The sequence below is a fragment of the Oryctolagus cuniculus genome, chromosome 18 (genome assembly GCF_964237555.1).
Source record: "Oryctolagus cuniculus chromosome 18, mOryCun1.1, whole genome shotgun sequence".
NCBI classification, from domain to species: domain Eukaryota; kingdom Metazoa; phylum Chordata; class Mammalia; order Lagomorpha; family Leporidae; genus Oryctolagus; species Oryctolagus cuniculus.
Window position 1 is genome coordinate 4,606,438 of NC_091449.1, and position 19,193 is coordinate 4,625,630.

The 19,193-nt window shown below is 60.3% G+C and overlaps 1 protein-coding gene across 3 annotated transcripts; it reads right to left on the reverse strand.

The window, feature by feature from the left end:
• Nucleotides 1-6,205: 6,205 nt before the first annotated feature.
• On the reverse strand, nt 6,206-18,581 carry CACNG6 (calcium voltage-gated channel auxiliary subunit gamma 6). Of its 3 annotated transcripts, XM_002723346.4 has the most exons (4): nt 17,493-18,581; nt 13,978-14,052; nt 12,960-13,097; nt 6,206-6,806 (listed from the first exon to the last, which is right to left on the reverse strand). In XM_002723346.4, the coding sequence occupies exons 1-4, from the start codon at nt 17,803-17,805 to the stop codon at nt 6,568-6,570; spliced, it is 765 nt and encodes a 254-aa protein (XP_002723392.1). In that variant the 5' UTR covers nt 17,806-18,581; the 3' UTR covers nt 6,206-6,567. The 3 variants fall into 3 exon arrangements, with proteins under 3 accessions (XP_002723392.1, XP_008249871.1, XP_008249872.1); XM_008251649.3 differs by lacking the exon at nt 12,960-13,097 and having other exon boundaries at nt 17,493-18,564; XM_008251650.3 differs by lacking the exons at nt 12,960-13,097; nt 13,978-14,052 and having other exon boundaries at nt 17,493-18,564.
• Between the last annotated feature and the right edge of the window lie 612 nt (nt 18,582-19,193).

Sequence of the window (19,193 nt, forward strand, 5' to 3'; positions counted from 1 at the left end):
TTTAAAGAGAGGGGTGGATGAGAGACCCCCTCCACCTGCAGAGCCTGGAAGAGACCTGGTGCCGACTCCTCACCGTCCCTCTCGTGGCCCCCCAAGCAGCCCTCCCCCCAGCTTTCTCCTCCTTCCTGCTCTCCTCCCTCTCGGGCAGCACCGTCCCCGCTCGCAGCCCACCCCTCGGCAGGCGACGGTCAGCCAGGATGGGACGCCAGCGTCTAGTGTCGGCCTCACAGCAAGGGCTTGAGTGAAATCTCAAGGGTGAGCCAAGGTCCCAGCCCTTTGCCCTGGCGTCTGCGGCGTGAGGCTTCCAGCCTTCCAGCCTCGCCGTTTTCGGGCTGAAGGGGGCACCCTCTCGCCTCTGTCTTCCAGAGGGGAGCAACACCCGCCCCAGCAGCTGGGAGCGGACGTCTCCAGGTCAGAGCTGGAGGCAAAGGCACCCCAAGGGAGCCCCAGCTCAGATCCTGCTAATGGGCACAGGTGATGTCCAAGCACTGGGGGCGAATGGCAGACCCCGATGGAGCTCAGGCTCCCGGCTTTGGTCCGGCCGCATCCTGGCTGCTGTGGGCATTTAGGGACGTGAACCTATAGAATGAGAGATTCTCTCTCTCTCTCTCTGCTTTTGAAATACAAATATAAAACAAGAGAGCCGGCGCCGTGGCTCAATAGGCTAATCCTCCACCTTGCGGCGCCGGCACACCGGGTTCTAGTCCCGGTCGGGGCGCCGGATTCTGTCCCGGTTGCCCCTCTTCCAGGCCAGCTCTCTGCTATGGCCAGGGAGTGCAGTGGAGGATGGCCCAGGTGCTTGTGCCCTGCACCCCATGGGAGACCAGGAAAAGCACCTGGATCCTGGCTCCTGCCATCGGATCAGCGCGGTGCGCCGGCTGCAGCGGCGGCCATTGGAGGGTGAACCAACGGCAAAAGGAAGACCTTTCTCTCTCTGTCTCTCTCTCTCACTGTCCACTCTGCCTGCCAAAAATAAAAAAAAAAAAAAAAAAACAAATGTTTAAAAAAAAAAAAAAAACAAATGTAAAACAAGAGACCTGCCCCTTATGCGTCTCTCCCCCACGTTATATTCGTATAGCAGCAAAATGCACAGCAAGCAAAACTTTATCACTGTAACCGTTTATTTTTTTTAAAGTTTTTTTTTTTTTTTTGACAGGCAGAGTGGACAGTGAGAGAGAGAGACAGAGAGAAAAGTCTCCCTTGGCCATTGGTTCACCCTCCAATGGCCGTTGCGGCCGGCGCGCTGCAGCTGGCGCATTGTGCTGATCCAATGGCAGGAGCCAGGTGCTTATCCTGGTCTCCCATGGGGTGCAGGGCCCAAGCACTTGGGCCATCCTCCACTGCACTCCCGGGCCACAGCAGAGAGCTGGCCTGGAAGAGGGGCAACCGGGACAGAATCTGGCTCCCCGACCGGGACTAGAACCTGGTGTGCCGGCACCGCAAGGCGGAGGATTAGCCTAGTGAGCCGCGACGCCGGCTACTGTAGCCATTTAAAAATGATTTAACTCGCAATACTGTGCGGCCATCACCACTGTCTGGCTCCAGCCCTGTCCCTGCCCAGGAGGAAATTCGACATGGGTCAGGAGTCCCTCCCCACCAGCCCTGCGCTCCCCGTCTCTGCTTTGTCCCTGGAATCTCTGGACGCCTCCCGCACCGTGTTCACAGGGCCCATGGGTGTTGCCACCTTGCCAGGTCTGAGTGGCACCTGGCCCATCAGCATCCTAAGTGGCCGACGATCAGGGAGCACTCACTGCTCCGCAAGTTTCCGCCAGGATTCACTCGCTGATGCTCCCCACCTGGCGGAGGGGGCAGTGTTCTACCCACTCTCACGGTGAGAAAACAGAGGCGCAGAGAGGCCAGGCCACCTGTCCAAGGCCACCCAGCTAGGAAGAGTGGCTTCGCTGAGCCGGGACCGCCTCCTCCTCCCTTTCGCCTACAGCTCCGCTGCCGAGACACACCCCCGCCCATCGACAGCAGGTGCGCACAGCACAGACGCAGACGGGTGGGGGTACTCACCCGAGACCTGCAAACCCCGCGGCACAGACGCTCGGAGACACGCAAACCCAAACAAGCCCGCGCCGAGCCGCACACGCTCAGAAACACAGAGGAAGAAGTCACAAACGCCTAGAAACACACGCACAGATGGCACCCACACAGGACACACACAAGCCCAGCAAGAAACCAGCGAGCAAAACCGTGCGGTGCGGAGTGCGGCGCGCAGCCCGGGCAGGCGCACCTGGCAGCCCGCAGGTGCACAGGGCGCGCGCGCACCTGGAGCCGCCCCCCCAGGTCCCTGTACGCACCCCGGGGCCGGCGCACGGCGCAGGCCCCGGACAGCGGCAGAGACCAGGCCCCCGAGAGCGGCTGGGGCTGGAATGAGCGCGCAGAGCGGCTGTCGTCCGTCCCTCCTGGGTTCCACCCGGGAGGGATTCATGCTGGGGAGACCAGGACTGTGCAGCGAATCAGAGACAAGGGGAGCCCCGAGTGCTGGAGTCGGACTCAGGGCAGGGGTGGGGAGAGAGCAGGGATGGCCCAGCCTGAACCTGCTAAAGGGGTCAGCGCCTCTTCTTTGTCCTTCTGCCTTTTGCTTTTTAAAAATGGATTCCTAGGTTTAATATTATTATTTTTAAAGATTTATTTTATTTATTTGAAAGAGTTACAGAGACAAGTAGAGACAGAGAGAGGCCTTCCATCCGCTGGCTCGCTCCCCAGATGGCCACAATGGCCGGAGCTGCGCCGATCTGAAGCCAGGAGCCAGGAGCTTCTTCTGGGTTTCCCACATGGGTGCAGGGGCCCAAGCACTTGGGCCATCTTCTATCACTTTTCCAGGCCATAGCAGAGAGCTGGATCGGAAGAGGAGCAGCCGGGACTAGAACCGGCGCCCATATGGGATGCCAGCGCTGCAGGCCAGGGTTTTAACCCGCTGCGGCACAGTGCTGGCCCCAGGTTTAATATTATTGTTCTGAGAAGCAAAGAGAGAGAACGAGAGAGCACTTCTCCTGCCCCGATGGTGTTGAATCTGATACAGGGCGTGTGTGTCTTCTGTGAGCAAAGCCCCTGTGTATTCTTGCAGCTTCTCTGTAAGTCTGAGCTGATGTTCAGAGGAGCTTACGAATCTACACCAGCAGGACAGGAAGGACCGTGGACCCCAAGGGGCCTCAGTCCTCCCGCACTGCAGGGAGCACGGGCCGGCTGAGGCTGGGATGCCAGACGGACCTGGCCCTTGCCTCTGTCCCCGAGGGGTGTCTCCACTCCCCACCCAGGATGGAAGCTGAGAGCGGGCCTGTGGGACACAGAAGAGGTGGGTGCTTGCGGTCAGGTTAGGGTTACGCCCAGATCCCCTGTCTCTGTTACCTTTCCTGTCCTGACCCCAGAGATTCAGAGTGAAGACTCCGCTGGGCAGAGAGCCACTGCCCCAGACCAGAACCCCCACCCCACCCCACGCCGCTGCGATCCCCCAGCAGAAGTGCCTGCCCTGGGCTGGCCGGACAAGACACGATGACATCTCTGCCACCCAGGCGCTTATCTCGGTTTATAATTACATGCTCCTTCTGTCGGCTGCGTGATTGACACCTGCTTCCGTCTGCTCCCTGAAGGCTGAGAACTGGGGAGCTGGCTGTGGCCGTGGCGGCCCGCCAGGGGGCTTCCGGGAGCTTCGCGGGGATTACCAGTGCATTTGCTCCTCAAGATGATGAGTGAGGAGGAGGAAGGGCTGCGCTGAGCACAGGAGTGTCTGCAGGGGAAGGGAAGAGGAGGTTTGGCACAGCGCTCCCGCGGTAACCCTGCGGCCGCTCTCAATCCAGCTCCTGACCCTTGCCAGAGACTTTCCGGACCTGTTCTGGAAGGAGGGGAGCCCATCTGGACCCAGCCCAGGGCTAAGCACAAAGGGATGAGGAGGAAGTTACACCCCTGGACTGGAGACCCGGGGTGCAGCCCCAGCTCACCAAGAAAGGGTCGCCCCACACTTCCTGGATGGCAGAGCTGTCTCCTCGGTGAGGGAGCCTCTTCCAGCCCCGCACTGGGGACTGGTGTTGTGGCGTGGTGGGTTCAGCCCTGCTTGGCATGACACCGGCATCTCATATCGGATTCTCCACTTCTGATCCAGCTCCCTGCTAATGCGCCTGGGAGGCCAGCAGAAGATGGCCCAAGTGCTCGGGCCCCTGCACCCAAGTGGGAGATCCAGACGGAGTTCCATGGTCCTGGCTTTGGTGACACCCAACTTCTGGCCATTGGTGCGCCTTTGGGAGAGTGAACCAGCAGATGGAAGATCTCTTTATCACTCTGTCTTTCAAATAAATCTTTCAAACATGTTAGAATATTTATATAATAGGACATGAACACATTTGGAAAATAATGTACATACTTATTGTAGTATTAACCTGACATGTGTGATGCATCATGCAGGCACATGGGGCCCGACTTACCACGATTCAATCCATGATTTCTCCACGTTTTACTGCCCTGTGAAACTGAGTCAGCACACTCCGCACCCGATTTCGAGGGTGACTCTTTCCCAGGGGTTGTGCCCTGGGTCGCTGGGCAGGGGCAGAGGACACAGCTCCAGGTCTCCCCAGCGGTCCTATGGGGAGCAACTCGGGCTGTACCTGGGCCCCCAGGGGACAGGTGTTCCAGTTCACCCGAGTTCACTGGGACCCAACTCCGTGACGAGTTAAAGAGTTTCTGCAATTGCCTTTATAATTAAGTGCAGAAGCATTACTGATCCAAGGATACACAGTGTCATTTAGACAGGAGGGGCAGGTTAGAAGGAGCTATCACCGGGCTCAGTGACTACAGCCAACAATAGGGAACAGCTGAGAATCCCTGAGACATTGTATCTATGTTCAGTGTCACCACACACAAAAAAAATAAACTTGTGAGACCATGGCTATGCTCATGAGCTTGCTTTATTACTCTGCAACGTACACCTGTTTCAAACATAATGTCAAACCCCTTAAATATATCTGCTGTCAATTACACCTCAATAAAGCTGGAAAAAAATAACAGCAGACAGTTTATTTCAGAAAAAAAAAAAAAACACAGGATTTCTCAACTTGGAACTCCTGCCATTTGGGACCAGCTAATTCTCCATTGCTGGATGGCCCTGTACAGGGTGGGGTGCCAGCAGCACCCTTGGTGGGCCAGAGAAGTCTCCTGACAGTGCCCAGTCCCCAGTGTCCATCACTGACCGAAGTGGGGGGCAGAGGCGGGTGGGGGTGAGGAGGAGGCAGGGTGAGGGCCCAGGTGAGGGAGGACACAGGTGACCCAGGAGAAGAGCTGGGTTCTGGGGGCCCTCGGTCCCAGGACACCCCCAGCCACACCATCTGCCTTCCCAACCCACCCTGTTCTGTCCTGTTGTATCATTTCAGGAAGGAGACGACTCATGGAGGGCGTGGGGCAAGGTGGTTAAGCTGTCCTCCGGGACACCTGCTTACTCGGGGTGTGTGGGTTTGAGTCCTGCTCCCCGCTAACGCACACCCTGCGAGGCCACAGGCTCTGGGCTGAGCGGGAGGCTCCCACACTGCCCCGCGGTTGGTCGAGGGCATGGGTGCCGCCGGCCTGGGTTCCGATCCCGCCTTCTACACCGCACGCCTGAGAAGGTCACTTCACTTCCCTGATCCTTGGTGCTGGGCCTGTCCTCCACCTTAGCGACTGGGGGACCCCATGCAAGGGCGGCTCCCGCCGGTTCTGTGGGTTTGCGACACGGAACAGATTCACACTGTCCAACGGCTGCTTCCCTCATGAACCTCAAAACCTGTCTGGCTTCTCACTGTGACCCAATTGCAGCGCTGTCTGTAGGCGGCTGCCACAGATGCACCCCACTTCCGGGTTTTGCGACCCAGGCACTGGTGCTGGCTCAGCCCAGGGAGCCCAAAACGCTGGAGGCTGAAGTCCAAGATGGTCTGGGCCGGGCTTGCTCCGCCCCAGGACTGTGCAGAGTCTCGTCGCTGTCCCCTGCATACAAAGACTGAGGTGACACTGGGGCCGCCCTGAGAAAGGACGGGGCTCAGGCCCCAACATGGGAACTTGCACAGGCGGCCGTATCCGAGCCCGGCCCAGTGCCGGGTTGTCTGCCCTCCGTGGGGCCTCCCTCTGCCGGTCCCGGTCGATGGACGAGAAGCCCGTGGTGGGCTCCGGAGTAGACATGGGCCTTTCTCTCTGCCTGAGGACGCAAACCCCATCACAGATGTACCCCACATCACAGCGGTTCCGTTTCCAAACCTTTAATTCCCAAATCAGATCACAGTTCCGTCAGATCTGGATTCTGAACCCTGAGGTGCAGGGTGGCGAATCCAGGCCTGGAAACCCAAGGGGGCTCCCCACTCCCCTCCCGAGACCCCGGACCTCATCCCCCGCCCCCACCCCCATCACCCACGTCAGGTCCCCACCGGCCTTCCCTGGGGACCCTCGTTTGCAAAAAGCCTCAGCCCCTCCCACGCGCAAGCCACTCCAATCCAGCCACAGAGGAAAGCCACGGTCACAGAGGAAAGAGGAGGACATGGGTGGGTCCCCGACAGGGAGGGTCACAGGAGGAAGAGGAGGCCTCGAGGAAGCAGGCCGCTGGCTCTTCTAGGTGGCCCCCGGCCCCCGCTTCACACAGAGGGAGCCCCAGGACTGGGCGGGCAGGGTGAGCAGCAGGAAGCAGACGCCCGCCAGCAGCAGGATGAGGCCAGCGCCCAGGCCACAGCCCAGGGACCACGAGTACTCGAAGGCCAGCGGTGGGTCCGCAGGGGGCTCGGGGCCGGCCCCCTGGAGCAGGGCGCGCACGGAATGGCGGAACACCTCCAGGCTCACCAGCAGCAGCAGGCCTGTGGAGAGAGAGAGGGGCAGCCGGGCTCAGGGTCTCCCCTCCCTGCCACCACGGAGCCGGCGAGGTCCCCTGCCGCTTGCACCCCTGCATCCATTGGTGGGTGCACCCACACCTCAGGAACCTGGCTGCGTCTCTGCCTAGCAGGTGCAGCCTGTGCACCCCTGTCCCAGGTCCCCCAAAGAACACAGAGGCTGGAGGGGGCCTCAGGGCAAGTCTTGGGGTGCAAAAGCACAGCTCTCTCACAACGGGCGTGTCTGGCATCACACACGGATTTCTACCTCATTCACACCCAAATACACTCATCGCTTAATTCCACCCTCACAAACTGAAGTCCTCTTGTATTTACATACCTAATACAGCTTACATATATAATGACAAGTTATCTAGTGATGACTGAAAGTATGAGGGGTGCCCATGGGGGTGAGTCCCGGAGCCTAGAGTCCTCCATACCAAGGGACACCCGTGCTCACTAAACACCTCCTATGTCGCTGGTCACTCTGGGAGCAGGAGGTAAACTCAGAGCAAGACACAAACCCACAGAGAGGGGAGACGTGGGGTGGGGGCGGCCAGGGGCTGCAGGGAGAGGATGGGAAAGTGGAGCTGAGGAGGTGCAGGGCCTCCCTTACCAGGCAGCTCCCTGCTCTGCACCTGGGAAAGCAGCAGCACGTGGCCCAAGGGCATGGGAGACCCGGATGGAGCTCCTGGCTGCAGCCTGGCCCAGCCCTGGCCCTTGTGGCCATTTGAGAGGTGGATGGAAGATCTCTCTCTCTCTCTCTCTCCCTCCCTCCCTCCCTCCCTCCCTCTCTGCATTCCAAATACATCACATACATCTTTAAAAAATAAAGACCGTGACAGTGGTAAACGTCACATTCGACGTATTTCCTCACAGCCTATTTTAAGAAAGTGAATCGGGAATCAAGAAACACACAGGCGTCCCCTGAAGAGTGAGGATCGCCAGGCAGAAAGAGGAGCAGCCAGGCGCAGTGCACGTTGGTTCTTAGAGAAAACGGCACAAGAGAAGGAGAGGAAGGAACAAGACAGCCACAGCCCTCCCCGTGGGGCTTCTGTTCCGTGGCAGGAGACGGATGATGGACACACAGACGGAAGCGGCTCACCACAGGGGTCGGTGAGCAGGGTCAGAGGCACGGCGCAGGCGGCGCACACCAGCAACCAGGGGCCAGAGGAGCGGACCTGCCAGGCCCCCTCCCGTCCCCAGAACAAGCAGAAATGTTAACAAGATCGCTGTCATCTGAGAAACCTCGGGAGGGCAGAAAGGGTAAAGGGACTCGTAGCAGGGGCGGGGCCGCGCCTGCCGCACTCTGACTGATGCCGCCCCGTCCTCCTCTCGGACCCTGCAGCCCAGCCCCAACCTCAGCCCCGTTCCCCCCGCCACCGCTGCCCTGAGAACCCAGCCTCCTAGACCCTGCGCTGTGGCTCAGACCACGGAACCGGCACCGGGAGGCGGCACCATGCACCCTCCGACCAGGGCCGGCTCTCACGGTCTTGCAGCCCCCCCCCGCCCCCCCACCGACCCATTCACCAGGTCCTAACTGAGCTCCTGCTGCAAAGACAGGGCCCAGAGTGGCCACGTCCCTCTGCGGAGGGTGCAGGATGGTCGCCAGGGAGATGCCTGGTCAGGAGACCAGATTCCAAGGTGGCCCCTTAACCAGGTTGCTGAGTTAGAGCGAGGGCGTGCGAGTGCGCCCCCAGGCAGCAGGGCCCTCAAAAGAACTGGAAGGGAGACAGGCCGGGGTGGGCGGGGGAGACCACGTGAGGCCTCAGGGACCCAAGCCACGGAGAGGCCTCAGAAGGAAGCGGCCCAGCCTCAGCCTCGGCCGGGACTTCAGGCTCCGGACCGTGAGGCCCTCGATTCTGTTCCGCACCATCTCCCAGCATTCATTATGGCAGCCTGAGCACAGGAATGCAGATGTGACGGGTAACTTTGGGTACTGACCAATGCTAAGAACAAAAATAAGACAAGGTAGGGGCCGGTGCTGTGGCATAGCAGGTCAAGCCACCACCTGTGGCATTGGCATCCCATGTGGGTGCCGGCTCACAATCCGCTGCTCTGCTTCCGATCCAGCTCCCTGCTAATGCACTTGGTACAGCAGTGGAGGACGGCCCGAGTGCTTGGGCCCCTGCACCCACGTGGGAGACCCAGATGGGCTCCTGGGTCTGGACTGACCCAGCTCTGACTGTTGTAGGCATCCAGCAGATGGAAGATCTTATTCTCTCTCTCTCTCTCTCTCTCTCTCTCTCTCTGATCCTGCATTTCAAATAAATAAATAAATCTTAAACAAATAAGACAAGGTAAGGGCCCAGCTGGCTATAAGGGAGAGAAAGAGAGAGAGAGGGAGGGAGGGAGGGAGGGAGAGGGGGAGAGAGAGGGAGGGAGGGAGGGAGAGGGGGAGAGAGAGGGAGGAGTGAGCGAGATAGAGAGACAGAGAAGAGGCAGAGACAGAGGAGTGAGCTCCAGAGAGAGAGAGACAGAGAGACAGAGAGGGGGAGAAAGAGCGAGACACAGAGAGAGATGACTTTTTCCACTGGCTCACTCCCCAAATGCCTGCAGCAGCCAGGGATGGACCAGGCCAAAGCCAGGAGCAGGAGCCAGGAGCTCCATCCGGGTCTCCCACGTGGGTGGCAGGGCCCCAAGTACTTGAGCACCGCCTGCTGCCTCCCAGGCACTTTAGCAGGAAGCTGGGTCAGAAGCAGAGCACCTGGGATTCCCTGGGACCAGCACCCACATAAAGGACGTGGGTGTCCCACGCTGCGGCTTCACCCCCTGTGCTGCGACACCCACCCAGAGGGCCTCCGGTAGACCAGGAGGTTGGAGCTGCTCCCTCTGACCGGTGACGGGCTGATAGCAGGAATCGGGCCACATGGGGAGATGGTGGGAGAACGTTCCAGACCCCGGAGGCAGCAGGGCGCAGAGCTCCGAGGGAGGCACGAGCTTGGAGCGTCTGGGCCCCAGCAAGGAGCCCCGCATGGCCCATGCGGACGGAGCCAGGTGGGGATTCACGGGCAGCAGCGGCCCCTGTGATCTGCTCTGCGGGCCTGGAGGAGGGCGGGGGTGGGGCGGGGTGCGCAGGCGGAGGCCAGGAGGCCACAGGAAAACGGGGTGGTGCCCTGAGGAGGTGGGGTCGCGTGGGAGGGGTAGAGTCACATCCCAGGACCTGTGGGTGGGTGTGGCTGACAGTGGGGGAGGGGCGGAAGAACCAAGGGCACTTTCTCATTTCTGGCCCAAGGCCTTGGGGCGGCGCAGAGGGTGCTGATGGCTCTGCGAGTCATGCGCCAGGAAAGCCCCACGTGGCCCTGGCATCTTAAATATTCCATGCCAGTTCTCCTGCTGGCCTACTCTGCCGCTGAGCTCATGGGGCGAACAGCAAAGTGGGTGGGGGGCAGTGTTTCCCTGACCCCTGACCTCCACCACACAGGAATCTTACCCAATGCCTCCGAAGCTCGCCGGCTCCCTGTGACACTGTGCGGCAGGTGCACCTGTCACGACCCCCACTCCACGGCGGAGCTGCGGCCACACCCGGTGCACCCGACTTCCTGGTGTCACTCACACAGGCCCTGCCTGCCCCCGAACCAGGAGGAGCAGCTGCCCCCACGACTGCTCCCAGGTCTTCAGGGGGCACCCGGTTCTTCCACACCTGAGGGCCAGCGGTCTGGATGAAACAGCGCCTGCCCAGGTGACCCTCCCTCCTAATCCCATGCCTGACCTCTTCCCCCAGCTCGCTCTCATGACCTCTTCACGTTCCGCTTAGAGCACGCATCGTCCTAACATACGCTGGTCCACGTACTTACTGTCCACTCACCTAATTTCTCTCTCCCAGGAGAACCTGCTATTCGGGTGGTTGTTTCTTGGAGAGGAACAATCGCCTAACCTAAATGAGCCCCTTGATCTGGGAGACCCCAGGTCCCCAGCCTGGCCCCTGAAACCCAACACCACCGCAGCAATGGCCGCCTGGCATCCACCATCGCTTCCGTGCTCAAGACACTCAGAAACCACTGTGATGGCCACACTTTTGCGGCTCTCCCAGGAGTGATACAGGTGTGAGTTTGCTAATGACGCTGGCACCCAGTTCCTACCGTGCGTACACGCCCGAGAACAGGTGCCTGCGAAGGCTGACTTAGGTGTTACAGGGACGCTTGCTGGATGAACGGAGGGACACACAATGGATAGAGCAGGTGGAGGGTGGGGAGGGGAAGAGGGTAGCAGAGAAGACAAAAGGAAGACAGGAAGGGGATGCAACAGGGGAGGGAACCGGTGGATCATTGGAAAGACACATGAATGGACTTTTGGGTCAATGGGTTCACGAATGGGAGGAGATTTGAGCCCCAAACAGGGAAAATGTTTCGCCCAAATCACACAGCTCTTAAGGCATCGGACCCCAACCCGGATCTTCCAGATTCTCTGCCGAATCCCCTGGGCCATGCTCCAATCACACTGGTTTCCCTTCAGGGTCAAATCCACCGAGCTGGTGCTGAGATCCCCGGTGCCCCCGGCGCCGCGGAGAGGCCTCCTCCGACTGCCCCCAGGGAACCCCGTGTTGAACCCTGCACGCCCCAGAAGCCTCACTTCCTCCCCAGCCCTTCCTGAAGCTTGTAACTGGGACTTCCGGTGGCAGTCCTCTGCTCTCAGCCAGACCTGCGTCTTCCCGAGGGCACAGCCTTCCCTCCCTGCACACTCTGATGATGCTACATGCACACTGCCTGCATGTATGCACACGTGTGTGCAGTAATGGCTAACTGAACGAAAGGAAAAGGGGTGACTGGGTTTCTCCTCCTTCCAGGGCAACAACAGTAAGAATGTGCTCATCGCTGGTTTCCATTCAAGCCTGCTCCTGAATGCCCCGGCTGCACCTTGCATTCAAGGTCACACAGTGATTCAGGCACAGCCTGGGCCAGAACCCAGCCCAGCTGATTGCTAGCTCAGCATGTTCCCCACCACCCACGCCCTGAGCCTACCGAGATCCCACAGGAACAGAGCCCCCGAGTGCAGTGAAAGGAGGCATGTTTTGGAATAAGGAGACTTAGTTTCAGCTCCCATCTCCACCATCACTGGTTGTGACCACGAGTGATTCAATCTCACTTCTCTGAGCCTTGATTTTCTCATCTCCACAGTGAAGAGGAGTCGTCTACACCTAGTAAAGCTACTATACAGACTTGAGCTAGACTGGCATGGACTCAAGTTTTATCGCTGAGCGCCACTGTTCACAACTCCAAGAATGCAACACCTTTGCAGAGTCCAGGTCTGAATCCAAAAACACTGGAGACACTTCCTCTCCCAATCAGCGCGACACTTGGAACTCTCCGTCTCCGACCATGCTACAGCCCTGGGTCTTCCCTGGCATCCCAGCATGCAACAGTGCTTGGAGACTGTCCCCTACTTCCCAGCATGCAACAGTGCTTGGAGATCTGCCCCTGCGTCCCAGCATGCAACAGTGCTTGCAGACTCCAGGTCCAAATCCAAGAAAGTGTTGGATTCCCAATTCCCAGCCAACACCAGGGCTTAGAACGCTCCCATTTTAGAGACTCCCGTGGTCCTCAAGCTTCCTCCATCTCCTATCTTACAACAGTGCTTGGAGAGCCTGCCTTCAAGTAGCATGCAAGGATCCAGACCTAAAACTCTGTAAATCCTCCCATCTTCAGCCAGCAACAGAGCTTGGAAATTCTCCCATCTCTGACCCTCCTAGAATTCTTGGGCTTCCCCTACCTCCCAGGATTCAACAGTGCTTGGACAACACTCCTTCCAGCATGCAACAGGGCTTGGACATTCCTACCTCCCAGTGTGTAACAGTGCTGGGACATCTCTCTTCCCAGCATGCAATGATGCTTGGACATCCCACCTCCCAGCATGCAACAGTGCTTGGATGTCTCTCCTCCCAGCATGCAATGGTGCTTGGACATTCCTACCTCCCAGTGTGTAACAGTGCTGGGACATCTCTCTTCCCAGCATGCAATGGTGCTTGGATATCCCACCTCCCAGCATGCAACAGTGCTTGGATGTCTCTCCTCCCAGCATGCAATGGTGCTTGGACATTCCCACCTCCCAGCATGCAACAGTGCGTAGACGTCTCTCTTCCCAGCATGCAACGGTGCTGGGACATCCCACCTCGCATCATCCATTCGAGCTCTCAGCCCTCACCTGAGAGGCCAAAGCACACAGCTGCCACTCGGAGCAGGAACTCTGCACCTTTACTGAGCACCATGATGACAGAGAGGCACCCCAGGGCCATGACTGCCAGGCCCAGCACGGCTGTCACCGCAGCTGCCACGCTGACCTCTGTGAGGGCGGCAGGGGGAGAAGCGGAGCACGTGGGATGGAGGGAATGAAGGGCTCCTCTGCGGGGGGACGATTCCGGACGGGAGGGGAGCTCCCTACGCCATCCAGCCCGGGGCGTCCACGTCCGCCGTTGCTGGAACTAAGGCTCAGACAGGGCCGCAGAGCGAAGAAGGGCCGGGCAGGTTGGAGAGATACGGGAATGACTGACTGTGACTCGTCATCGGGCTCTAATTTATGTATGGAGCGGAGACACTAAGTCAGTGGGGCATACGCAAGGCCGTGCAAAGGTGGAGCCTTACGGGGCTGGGGTTCTCACTTCCCACCTGCAGATCCAGGCAGTCACTCCCTCAGCCCTCAGCTCCCTCCCCGTAAAGTCGGGATCAAAATCTCTCTCCAGCATATAGGCATATAGGAGGTACGGGGCACCCACCGGCACCCAGCAGGTGTCTCCTGGGTGTGCACGAGGATTCTTTCGCTACCTCACAGGTGCACGGGGGCCTGCCTGGGCTCACATGGCACCAGGGCAGAAGAGAAGGGAGGGGCAGGGAAGGGAAGGGCCTCATAGCCCAGGCTCTGCCCTGGGTCATGGAATCCTGGCGGGGACACCAAGGCACGGGGAGCACAGAGACCCCGGTTTGCCTGTGGCGAGGGCGCATCCGTGAGATGCTCGCGTGCACAGACACAGACGGGGCTGTGGCTCGCCTGCAGTCGCACAGCACTGGGCACAGCCCCAGGGCACCAGGCTCTGGAGAACCACGCCCCCTGCTGCTGACCCTGTGCCACTGCTCCCCAGAGATGTGACTTCTGCAGAGGCCGATGCTCAGCCCATGTCCCTGGGAGGAGAGCCGGGACCCCACCCCTCCCCCACGGAGGTGCTCACCTTTCTTCGTGGTTCTCTGAAAGATACGGGCATTCTCTCCCGTGGTGAAGAATTTAAAATAGCTGCAGTTTGCTTCTGTGGGGGACAGAGAGAGGGAGGGAGGGAGGCCGTGACGAGTGGCATTCTGGGAAAGCTCAGGGCTGGACCCTGAATGAGGCTCACGGGAGCCTAAAAAGGAGACATTGGAAACACTCAGACACGGGCGCCACCTGCCCCCACGCCCATCTGGGAGCCGGGATCCAGCTCCCAGCTCTGAGGTCCAGATCTGTGGCTGCCCGAACGCCTGAAAAACGAGACGGTGATCTCTTCCCAGCAGCTGAGGGCCCGCTGGGATCAGACAGGACACTCGCTTTATTCAGCAGAGGACACGCAGACACCGGAGACTGAGGGCTGCGTGCTGGGAACAGCTCCCTCTCGGGAGGGAGCCCCGTCTGCAATTCATAAAGGGCTGGCAGGACGACAGCGCTGACCCCGTGCGAAGTGGGCACAGGACATGAATGGCGATGCAGAGAGCAGGTGCCAAAGGCACGCGCCGGAGCCAGCGGGGAGGGGCTGCCCCTGCCCAGGGAGGCTGGCAGAAGGGGCGGCGGATGAGAGGGAACCGCTGAGACTGCGAACTGGAACTCGCCGAAGTGGGAAGCTCTCGCACTCGCTCAGAGAGAGGCAGCACATCCACAGCCATCGCGTAGCATTTCAGCCCATGATGGCCACACACGTGCGCGCCTGGGCCAGAAAACTGTATTTCCCAGGGGCCGCTGCTGTGGTGTAGCGGGTACAACCGCCACCTGTGACACCGGCATCTCATATGGGCGTTGGTTCAAGTCCCGGCTGCTCCGCCTCCTATCCAGCTCTCTGCTAATGCACCTGGGAAAGCAGTAGATGATGGCCCAAGTGCTTGGGCCCCTGCGCCCATGTGGGAGACCTGGATGAAGCTCCTGGCTCCAGCCTGGTCCCAACCCCAGCCATTGCCACCATTTGGGGAGTGAATCTGTGGATGGAAGGCACCCCCCCCCCCATAACTCTGCCTTTCAAATAAATAAATCAATCTTTCAAAAACCATATGCACATAAACTAACACTATATCTTATCCAAGTCACAATACACATCCACATTTGTCTAACAGATTAAAGAGCTGAGTTAAAAATTAAAAAAAAAAATAACGTAAAACAAAGCACAAGATTTTGCTGTATAACCTGAGGATTCAACTAGGTATACTTAACCCCAAGAAACCTCAAGCTCCATTCCAAAAAGGGCTCTTTCTAAGCTGGGTTTTACAGCCAGAAGTTCCCGCAGAAGCCACCAAGTCTGAGCCACCCTCTGACTCTACACAGGGGGAAACTGAGGCACAGCACTGGAGAAGGCAGGCAGAGGGCAGGGGCAATGGAAGCCGGGGAGGGGCCGTGCAGCCTGTGGAGGAGCCAAAGGACATCCCCACGCAGAAGCGGAACAGGAAGGCAGAGGACACAGGCACAGTTGCTGGCGCGGGGGGCGGGGAAGGTGCAGGGGGCAGCTGTGAGGCTGCAGGGGATCTCAGAGTCAGAGGGGACGCAGGGTCCACGCCCGCCCCGCCCTGGAACAAGGCGGCTGCCTGGCATCCCTCGCCAGCTGCTAATTGCTTAGGACATCCTGCATCTTGGCACCAAAGGATGTGGCATCCCCCTGCAGAAGCCCAAAGGTGGGCATCGCCCTGGGCAGCCGAGGGGTGGTCTTTGGACCCTGAAGTGGGACTGGGAGGTTGCCTCAGGAGGTTGGGATGGGCTGGGGGGTGCAGAGGTGAGGGCTCAGCAAGGAGGCTATGGTCCTTGGTGACAGCCCAGGGGGGTGAGAGGACCACGGTGCAGGAAAGAGGTGATATGGGGTGTCAGCAGGGCACAGCGAGAGGGTCAGGGTCAGGGTCAGAGAAACTCTCTGGGCGTTTCGAGGGGACTGGGAGAGGAAATGAGCGCTGCTCCACAGGCACCAGGTCCGTCCTGGGATGCCGGGAGCTGTCTGTGCACGGCTTCGTGGGGTAGACTGTGTACGTGGGGGAGAGGTAGGGACTATCCCCTGGGCGGATGTCAGGGTGGTCTCTCTCCCCAGGGCTCACGGGATGGAGATGCAGGCAGCCTCCACAGGGGCACAGGTGGTCCCTGGGCACGGGCACAGGGCACACAGCCGTCTCGGGAGTGCAGGCTGTCGGGGTGAGTACAGCTTGAGAGCACCAGCTGGGTCTGGGGACACAGCCAAGCTTTCTCTAGGGAAACACACTGGTGCATGGACACCACACACCGCTCGGGGATGTGGGTACAGGCTGAGCTGGGGCACAGGTTGTAACTGGGGCACAGGCTACAGCTGGGGCACAGGTTGTAGCTAGGGGCACAGGCTGAGCTAGGGACACAGGTTGTAACTAGGGACACAGGCTGAGCTAGGGACACAGGTTGTAGCTAGGGGCACATGCTGAGCTGGGGTACAGGTTATAGCTGGAGCATAAGCTGAGCTGGGGTACACGCTGTAACTGCAGACAAGCTGTAAGGCACAGGTTCTCTCGGGGTCTACCTCTCCCTCTGCAGGCTCTCAGGAAGCTGAGTTGCTCCTTGTAGGGTGCCAGTGCTGTCCTCGGGGCTCAAGCTAGCTGAGGCACAGGTTATAACTAGGGCACAGGTTGTAGTTGGGGCACAGGTTGTAACTAGGGGCACACGCTGAGCTGGGGAAGAGGTTGTAACTAGGGTACAGGCTGATCTGGGGCACAGGTTATAGCTGGGGCACAGGTTGTAGTAGGGGCACAGGCTATAGCTGGGGCACATGCTGAGCTGAGGTGCAGGGTATAGCTGGGGCACAGGCTGTAACTAGGGCACAGGCTGAGCTGGGGCACAGGTTGTAACTAGGGGCACAGGCTGAGCTGGGGAAGAGATTGTAACTAGGGGCACAGGCTGAGCCGGGGTATAGGTTGTAGTTGGGGCACAGGCTATAGCTGGGGCACAGGCTGAGCTGAGGTACAGGTTGTAGTTGGGGCACATGTTGTAACTAGGGGCACACACTGAGCTGGGAGCACAAGTTGTAACTAGGGGCACAGGTTGAGCTAGGGCACAGGTTGTAGTTGGGGCACAGGCTGAGCTGGGGTACAGGTTATAGCTGGTGCACAGGTTCAGCTAGGAGCACAGGTTGTAACTAGGGGTACAGGCTGAGCTGGGGTACAGGTCATAGCTGGGGCACAGGCTGACCTGAGGTACAGGTTATAACTGGGGCACAGGCTGAGCTGGGGAAGAGGTTGTAACTAGGGTACAGGCTGAGCTGGGGTACAGGTTGTAGTTGGGGCACAGACTATAGCTGGGGTACAGGCTGAGCTGGGGTATGCGCTGTAACCGCAAACAAGCTGTGAAGCACAGGTTCTCTCGGGGTTGGCAAGAGTCACACACTCTGGGAAGTCTCTGTCTACCTCTCCCTCTGCAGGCTCTGGGAGCTGACTCGCTCCTTGGAGCACAGGCTCCTTGTAGGGTGCCAGTGCTGTCCTCGGGCCCCCCACCCTGGACGCTCACCTCCGGGCAGCTCCGCGGGGCCACAGGTCTCTCTGTCTGTGGGCACGTCGGCCTGCCACAGTCTCTTGGTGCACACCTTCCAGAGCCCCAGGTGGGCAGCCTCACAGACGGCACTGCCGTTGGCCTTGTAGGTGTTGAGCTCCACCCAGAACTCGGTGCCCACGGCCAGCACGGCCAGCGTGGCGCCCACGGCGGCCAGCAGCAGCACCAGCTTGACCTTGCCCTCACGCTCCGGCGTCAGCCCGGGCCTCCGCTGCCCCCGAGCCCGCCGACGCCGGCCCTGCTCCTGCATGAAGAAGTTGGACCACATCATCGTCCTTCCGGGATGGGCCGGGGCGCAGCACGGCTTCCAGGGAGGCAGAGCCGAGGCGGGCAGCCCGAGCCCAGCCGCAGGGCTTGCAGGGAGTGGGTGGGGCTGGGTTTCCTTTCTTAGGATGCAGAAAGGCCCCAGACCTGGCTGGAACCTCAAACAGAGGGGTCGAGGCGGCTTCTGGGGCTTGGAGAAGAAAAACCCGATCCCATAGACTGGAGAACTGGAGGCTGGAGGCTTGAGCCACAGCTGGGTGGGCTGACCCAGAGCACGTGGCCAGCGCCCCACCAGGCTCAGAGCTTGGGGCACGCGGGAAGAGCAGCGAGGGCTCTCTGTGTGACTGGAGACATGTAGCCAGGCTCGGGGTCTGGGTCCCCTCGGGCTGGGAGAAGCAGGAACTGGGGTCCCCAGGGCCGGTGGGCTTTCTTCTGGGCGTCAAGAGGCAGCGGCAGCGCCAGCACCCACAGACGGGGGACAGGCTGGGGACCCGCGGGCACTCAGGCAAAGGGGACAGGGGCCATGCACGCAGAGGCCAGCAGATGTCCACCGCGGCTGCCGGCCGTGGCTGCGGGACGGAGGGGAGTCCCGCAAAGGCAGCTGAGGTCCTCAGGAGGCCGCACAGGACAGCTGAGGCCCGGAAGGGGGTGTCAGTCCCCTCCGCCCCCCCGCCCCCGGGCCTCCCACCCGGGTATCCCTGGCCCGGGGCCCCCGCGCTGTCCTGCCTGGGCGCCGCGCCGCCTGCGACCCGTCCGGCTCCGCCCGGCCCCGCCGCCTCGCCGCGCCCGGCGCCCGCCCACCCTCGGCCCGGGCTATTTCGGGCGCGCCCCGTAAATAACACCCACACCTGTCGCCCGGCGCCGGTTGCCATAGGGATCCCGGGTATTTTAAGGGGACGAGCGGGGAGGAGGGGCCGGAGCCCGAGGGACTTCAATTTCCTTAAGGGGCGAGCACTCTAGACCCCTTCCCAGCCACAGGAGTTGGGCCAGGGCGGTGAGCCTGGAATTCCCACCTCAGCAGGCGGCCCCGGGCCCGAACTGCCAGGTCACTGGAGGGGCCAGGAAAAAGATCTGGACTCCAGAGTCTGAGGGAGGAGGACCTGGGCTCCTGGGTCTGAGGGAGGAGGGGGCTGGGGGCCAGGACTCCTGGGTCTGAGGGAGGAGGGGGCTGGGGGGCCAGGACTCCTGGGTCTGAGGGAGGAGGGGCTGGGGGCCTGGGCTGCTGGGTCTGAGGGAGGAGGGGCTGGGGGCCAGAACTCCTGGGTCTGAGGGAGGAGGAGGGGGCTGGGGGCCAGGACTCCTGGGTCTGAGGGAGGAGGAGGGGGCTGGGGGGCCAGGGCTCCTGGGTCTGAGGGAGGAGGAGGGGCTGGGGGCCAGGGCTCCTGGGTCTGAGGA